The 7682-nt window shown below is 43.1% G+C and overlaps 1 protein-coding gene across 22 annotated transcripts in view; it reads right to left on the bottom strand.

Moving 5' to 3' along the window:
* Window positions 1-432: 432 nt before the first annotated feature.
* The window catches only part of SORBS1 (sorbin and SH3 domain containing 1), a 176438-nt gene continuing 169188 nt past the window's right edge, over window positions 433-7682 (bottom strand). For 17 of the 22 annotated variants that reach the window (XM_072869676.1, XM_072869673.1, XM_072869685.1 and 14 more), the window contains 4 exons: window positions 5706-5765; window positions 4885-4943; window positions 3469-3581; window positions 433-2620 (listed from right to left, as the gene is read on the bottom strand). In XM_072869676.1, the coding sequence (XP_072725777.1) occupies window positions 2553-2620; window positions 3469-3581; window positions 4885-4943; window positions 5706-5765 (300 nt within the window). In that variant the 3' untranslated portion in view covers window positions 433-2552. The remainder of the gene's footprint in view (window positions 2621-3468; window positions 3582-4884; window positions 4944-5705; window positions 5766-7682) is intronic. The other 5 variants (XM_072869688.1, XM_072869669.1, XM_072869687.1 and 2 more) reach the window with 1 other exon arrangement.

The raw sequence follows: 7682 nt of genomic DNA, 5'->3' as shown, positions 1-7682 counted from the left end.
TAAACCCAACATCAACTGACATCCCCTCCCACAGAGGTTGGCAATTGGGGTTTCTCGTCCTACTTAACCTGTGTGGTCTTCTCATCTGAGAGAGAGTCACAAAGACCCTTTGTAAACCGGTGGACTTGGGTGTGCTCCTCGGCTCCCAGGTCTGCATGCATGCCACAGCAGCTGCACCCTGACCCCATGTTACAGTGACATCTGGGTGTAAACCAGCTTCTTCTCTGCTTTTACACCTTGGTTTCTTTGAGAAAAAGCCACAGCCTGCCTATGGCTCAGGAGGGAGAACCGGTGAGCTCAGGCCAAGTCACGAGCAGGATCCCCAGGTGCAGGACACTCGGGAAGCCCACGGCAGACACCTACTGCTCAGCATGGACACAGCCAAAGACAGCCACAGAGGGGCACTAGTACAAAAGTGCATTGCTACAGGAAGAGCGGGAATAGACTTTATTTAATAATTTGTACAAGGGCCACAATAGTAATTCAATAATTCCATTTATTAATTGTCAAATAGTAATCCACTGCAATAAGAAACAAAAAATCAACACAAAAATAAGTTGCGGTATGTATGTATGTGTGTGTGTGTGTGTAACTGAAATTGGCAAGAGCAAGAACAAAAAATAAACCTTTAAATGAGTATGTTATATACAGTCAGTATCATCATGTTACTTTGCTGGATAGATTAATTTGGTGTTATCCAATCTTAGCAACAGGCCTAAATATTGCTGCAAATAACTGGAGGGCAAACCCAAAGCAGAAAAACAAACCCATAAATAAGATGCAGGATTAAAGGTATCTCCTGCAGAAAAGAAACGGTATACTTTGTGTCATATCTGAAACCCTTTCATAATAGATATTTTGTGCTAAAACTCTTTATGTGAACATACATGGAATTCCATCATTTAAATAAAAGTGGAAAAAAATCCCAACCTTTCACAACTGCCTTTTTTTCCTCCCCTCACTCAATGTGTTTAAATTATTTTTCTATACAAGGTAAGTACATTGTCTGTACAAAGTTAAATATACATATTTACAGTCAAACTTCTGAGACACTGAGTCTTCTCTTCCGCTGACCTAGGCAGAAGACAAGTCTACTTGATTTCAAACCCAGGAGCATGGCTAGTTTATCAAAACATTGCAAGTCGTGCTAACAGTTAGTTGTAGTTACTTTTAATAAATCTGTATAAAAGCATCAGCATAAAAATAGGCATTTTATATTATTAAATACGGCTTATGACAAAATAGCAATCTAACCCTTTGCTATTTGTATGGTAACTGTAGGAAGCAGAGTCTGATAGAACCGGTTTTGTTTATGCTTTTTCTTAATAACAAGATGTCTATCAAAAGAGTATTCATAGTGGATTTACAGCAAGCATACAGCCAAGCCATGGTTTTTTTCCCAAGGAAATACGAATCTATGTAACTGGTAATAACTGCTGGGAACAGCTTTCCAAATTGATTAGACTTTTTTGTATGACTAAGAGGCAGCCAAAATGCATGTATTTATTTGAGACCTACCATCGACACTGTAACCAAAAAGAAAAAAAAAGGCACCCTCAGTGATACGTTGCTCAGATTTATCAGAGCCTCTAAGATTTAATGCTGGGAAAGAAGCAAAGTCTTCATCCCAAAGAGTATGCTTTGAAAAGTGTGTGATCCTTTAGAGCCAGCAACAGGGCAGGAGGAGCAGAGAAAGTGAACAGCTGTAGGACTCATAAATAGGATTTGCTCTCACGGATGTTCTGTTTATTGGTTCTATTCTTTGTGCAGATAGATGTCAAAGCCAGGCTGATTTCTCTTTAAAAAACAGGACTCAGTTCATTTTGATGCACACAATACACTCACACACACACACACCCCCTGCACAAAAGAAAAAAACCCTGCAGAGATAGGTAATATCTTGTTAAAAGGTTTGGGAATTTTGCACGTTTGCTTTATGTGTTGGCTGACCTCTCTGGATTAAACCACCAGTCCCAAACTGCTTTTCCATGCAGAGCTCTGCAGTTTAATTATATCAGCTGTCCTCTGCCTCTGCTGAGTCTTAAGGTGCACGACATGAAGGAAGGGTTTTCTATGGAAGTGGAAGGCAGAGCAAAGTGAGTCTTCAGCGAGGCAGACACCGGGCAGAAAGCCTGGCCTCCCTGAACCTTGCCAGTCAAAGGGAGCAGCTGCAAGGCTGCATACTGCCCCAAAGCACTATCCTATCTCAACACACAAACAAAACCTATACCATGTGCTTCCCTGAAGCCTTCTCAGAGGTAAGTACTCCATACAAATTAAGATTATCACCAGAACTCTTGCTGGGGAGGGGAGAGGAATACACAAAGGCAGCACTGTAAACTAGAAACTGTCTCTTCTTCAGCAAACAAATCACACCCTGAATCCGTGGAAGCAGGGCTACACATTCAACTCAATACTGTACCACATAACCACATCCTCCTAACACGTCTCGTCTCTTGTCTATTACATTCATAAATTGTCTGTTTCTTCACTGTTTAAAAACACCATCTGGAAAACAACCCCATCACTGTCACAGTGCGATCACTGTTATTCTACAGGTACAGAAGCTTCACATAGTTGCCTGGGAAGGTGCCGAATTGCCTTGTTCTTCTGGATGTACCTGTCACAAAATAAAACACAAGGAAGCCAGAGTAAGATGGAGCTGTGCAAGGAAGGCTTAGGGGTTTAAAAAGGTAGAGGTGGCAGCCTCTTCTGCCTGCAGGCATTGCTTTCTAAAACTAAACAGAGGTCCTAGTCAAAGAGCCTTTTGGTGTAGACAAGATCACGACTAGTTCTGCTACTAATCATCTTTAGTCTTCCCTTTTAACAATTAATAAGGTGCTGGTGAAAGCTCCTGGGCCTATAGGCTAGGAATCAAACTCCTATCAGTGTAAATGAGCTAATCTCCCTTAAGAAGAGATAACAAGCCTAGATTTGCAGTGTTGAGATGGAGAACGCTGTCCAGACTTGCATTCTTTGAAGGTAAAGGGCTAGATTTTGCTAAACATACAGCTGCAGATGAGGCTGGATTTTCAGGGACTGTAACTCCCATCCATGTGTTCCCTTTGTCCCCTACTTGCCACTTTCTGTAACTTGCCATGGCTCCCTCAGCTTTGCAAAAGCTACAGAAATTCAGTTTTCCATGGTTCCCTCTGTTGTTCTGCCATCTGTGTGAGCAAGAAGGATCAGTAGGAAGAGGGGAACGGGGAAATTAAGACGAGAAAAAAGGAAAAACTAGAGACCTAGCAAGGAAAACAAAAGCTCCACCACCCTGCACCCTAATTTTAATGTTCTTGGTGGGAAAAGATGAAAAATTGTGAAAAAATTTGCGTTGATTTTTTTACTGTTTTGACCCCACAAATGATTTTTTTCACTGTTTTGACCCTGCAAATGAAAGCAACTTCCAGACACTCTGCAAAATTGCTCATCTGCATCTCAAAAAGCTCTGCTGACAGGAGTCACACTCACCCACAAACCAGCCGTCATCACATTTCTCCATGACATCGACAATGTCACCATCCCTCAGTTCCAGCTCATCATCGTTCTGAGGAGTGTAACTGTAGAGGGCTTGGTAGCTAACTCTAAAACCAGAAAGATACTGCATGTTAGCCATTGGATTTCCCTAACATCCCTTCAGAAGGAGATGTCTCCCTTTCTAATTCCTATTATATTTTGTTCAATGCAGTCTGGACCTGTGTTTTCCATTTGAGAGGTGAAAGCCAACCGCATTAAATTGGCTGTTGTCACAAGGCCACGGCAGTAAAAAGTGTCACGCCTACACTGCAGAGAGCTTCTGTTTCCTTTTAGCCATGTAGTTGTCTCCATAGACTGCAACAACTGGAGTCTTCCTAACGTGTAGCGCCTAAAGAGTGTACGAGTGCAGACACCCTACTGAATGCAAGCCAAAACCTGGAAACACTCATTCCCGGGCTAAACGAGACATCTGTTCCCTTGCCCAGGCACATAGGCAGGGCCATGAATGACCAAATGGCAGAGTGAAGGACTTTATTAAAAGATATTACCTACTCTATTGCACTAAGGCTGCTGGAAAAATCATGGCTGAGGAGGTACGGTGCAAACAAAATTTAAGGTTGAATCCTGCCCTGAGATACCACTTGCACCAGAGGCACTCTGTATTTATCAGAAAGGAACCTTATGGAGAGGAAATGATCTTTGGGCAAATGTGGGGAGGCTTGGATCCCCTGCCTGTGGGGAGTGAAAATAGAGCTGATGTGAGATTTTCCGTTCTGCATAAAGGGGTGGGGGAAGGCAAAGGCTCCTTCAGGAGCCAACTGCCAAGGAACTTCAGTCCCCAGCACATAGTGCAGGCTACTGTTCTCAAAAGCATCAGTGAAAGGTCCCACCAAGCTTAATGGCAGCTCCAGGTTTAAACCCACCAGACAGCTTTGAAAATCTCAGCCTTCGTCTCTCAGATCATTCAGCCACCAATTCATCTGTGGAACTGGCCAACAATGCACACCAAATGGCATTGGTGTTGGGACTGCTCACTGTACTGTGAGAAGCTAAGAACACATTGACCCCACATCATATGAGCCAGGTGTAGCCAGAGGATATTAATTTGTCTCCAGCTTCAAAATACAAAGACATTGAGATAGTCTCCATAACCAGCATGAATCAAGTGCCCAAAGGAGACCCAGTCCTGGATCATGAGGTCATTGTTTCAGGTGCTATACAGACACAAAGGTCCCAGTTTTAAACGGCTCATTATGATGATATGCGGCTATTTTTGTTCTTTAAAGAAAAACTGACACCTTCCCATAATTCTAATTTAACTCCTGAAAAGCTGAAGCTTTCACACCTCCCCATCTTCACCACCAGCCAGAGACAAGGCTCCCGGAAGAGATGGGAGCCAAAAGGACTTACATGTCTCGTGGTGTCTGACTTCTGTCAGGGCTGGCTCCTTGCTGCTGTGCTTGAGGTTGCTGAGAAATGATTAGAGATGGTTTATGGTCATTAGAGGTCACCTTGTGGCGAGAGTCAAGAGGCTGAGAAATAGTACTGCAGTAATGAACAGACTTTTCTGCAATGTTTATGATCTCATTGCAAACAGCTTCCTGTGTGGTAGGCAGCATTGACATCCAAGAACACCCAAAGGACAGTCAACAGGGGGGAGGGAGGGGAAAATATAGACAAGAAGAGATGGGACATTCCAGATGCAGCACATAAGTCCAGTAAAAAAAAAAAAAAAAAAAAAAAAAGAGTTGTAGATCCAGGTAAATATCCAGGTAGTGGAGCGCAGAAGGGATCCAGGTGTAAGCATGGAAAAACAGGCAAGATACAGAAGAATTCGGCATTTAGTTTGAAGATTTGTAACAAATACATATACATATATTTTTAAAAGCAGCAGCATAAGAGGTTGCAATTAGTTATGCAGTGGCACCATTACAAATGCTATGAAGTCAGTTCAAGAATGCAAGGCGGGCCGCTCCATTCATGCATTTTGCTTCATTTAACTTATACCCAGGGACTGGCAGCACAATTAGCCCAACTCCTCATTGGCTATGACAGTTTTTCTAATTGCTAAATTTGCTTTTTCTGTTGCAAACTAAACAATATATGCAAATAGATAAATATGTACCTACTTTGCTGCTAAAAATAGTGCTGGCATTTTATCTCTACTGAGGTGTTACTGTCTGGGTGAAGAGAGTCTAGGACTACACATCTGATTTAAACAGCGGCCTTACCACATAGCTCTTTTCAGACTCTGTGAGATCTGGTCCAGCTCTCAATGAATGGTGGGAAGGCTGTGTGATCACCAAGCAAATGATAAGGAAGACATTTTAGCAGATGTTATATCGGTCAGAATTAAAAAAAATTAAATGGAGTGCAGACAACAAAAGAAAATGAACAACTGTTCCCCTTCCCACCCCAACACCATGCTTCTTGGACAACAATGTCTTTCATTTACACAAGAGACAGTAAGGCTACAGTAATGCAACTGCGCTGCAGCACACAGAACGCTGCAAAGAGAAAGGTGACAGCGAAACAGAAGCTCAGAGCACGGAATCAGAGTGGAAGGTTATGGACAGCGCTACAACCAGAAATGGCACATAGTGTCATACTGCATTCCTGTAGGGGAAAAAAAAAACAAGGACAGAAGCACATACTTGAGACCATCAAACTTGAAAGGCCAAAAGCATGCTGAGAGGAATCGGCTGCTGTTTTTAGAAAAGTCCTCAATGACTTTGACACAAGAGAGAACAGTAACTCGCCTGCTTCTTAAAAAAGACCAGCTCAGGTCCTCAGAAGGCACAATGCTGTGTAGCCCCCCATCAAAATCACTCTAGCTTGTACCAAGCAAGGATCTGAGCTACTCTACTAATTCCCACAATGAGGCAGAGCTTCAGGTCAGAGGCGTCCCTGACTGAAAACCCAGCTCCAAACATCACCACCTGAGAAGCTTCTGGACTCTGCCCTGCCTCTCTCCCCAGTCACAACTCTTCACAGCAACTTGCGTGTCCCAGGGCACAGCAAAGAAAATCAGGGTTTTGGGGTTGGAGGTTTTATGGGGAAGGGGAAGGTCATTGAGAAAGTCGCACAGGTATCCAGAGCCTGGCTTTGCACGCTTTTTGCATATTCAAACACCTACTGAAAGCAAGGGGCATGCTGTGAGAAAATGGGGTGTCTGAACTAGCGTAGGGTTATTTGCACTACCCGCAGGACTGCTTGGCAAAGTGGATTGGATAAGATACAGAGTATTGCCATCCTCTGTGATCATTCAACACAATTTTCAACCCAAGTTCCAAAGGCCTCAACTTTCCCTCCTCCTCTTTATTCACTTCAACAACGCCCTTCAGTAAAAGGCTTGCTTTCTCACACATCCCAAGACAGAGCAGAAGCAGAGGATAAAGAGGTTTGTGACACCTTCAGCCCAAGCATGCTCAAAGAGTTTGGGGAAGTGCGAGGTGATGAGCTCATCCCTGTCTAATTCCCGTTCTCAAAGCTCCTCTGAACCACATCTTGGACCGCTGGAGCTGTGCCCACTACTGTATTAAAGCAAACCACCTCTTTGCTTGAGGACTGTGACCCACTCTAGGCCAACCCAACCCCACAGCAACTCCTTTGTAGTCAGCTGTACTGTCTGGGGCTGAAATCTGGGATCATTGCCCTAAGAAACAATGCTCTGCCACCATGTATATTTCTATAGGGAGAAAATTAAATGTAAGTTGGATGGACTACTTGCAGTGGGATTTGCATTCAAAGCGTTTACTGTGGAGCCTGAAATTGTCACAGGATTTCTGGAAGTCATTGCTGCCTGTCTATCATCAGCCCTGAAAGGCAAATGGAATAATTAGAAATTTAAAATTAATATAGTGCAGACCAACCAGATATAGTACATCAAATCTGATGAGATCAGAGCTAACTCAGGTGGTCAAGTAGCTGGGAAAAACAATTTGCAGGCTGAGGTGAGAGGCAGCTGTAAAAATTATTTTTTTTTAATTCAAGAAAGTGCTTCTCTGCTCCATACTAATAAATTGACTGCTGAAATTGCTCCATGAGCTCCTAAGACTGCGTGGTCCATTTCTCATTGCTTACTTGGGACCTCCCTGACCAGCTTTTCCTCCAAAAAGCATTAGTAACTATGAATTAAACTAGTTATTTGAAAGCTAAAAAATTGACACTACCTCTGAATGCTCCATGGTGCAGGCTTGTATGCGTAA

The sequence above is a fragment of the Ciconia boyciana genome, chromosome 8 (genome assembly GCF_034638445.1).
Source record: "Ciconia boyciana chromosome 8, ASM3463844v1, whole genome shotgun sequence".
NCBI lineage: Eukaryota > Metazoa > Chordata > Aves > Ciconiiformes > Ciconiidae > Ciconia > Ciconia boyciana.
The sequence above is the reverse complement of the archived record's forward strand: the minus strand, read 5'-3'. Positions and strand labels throughout refer to the sequence as shown.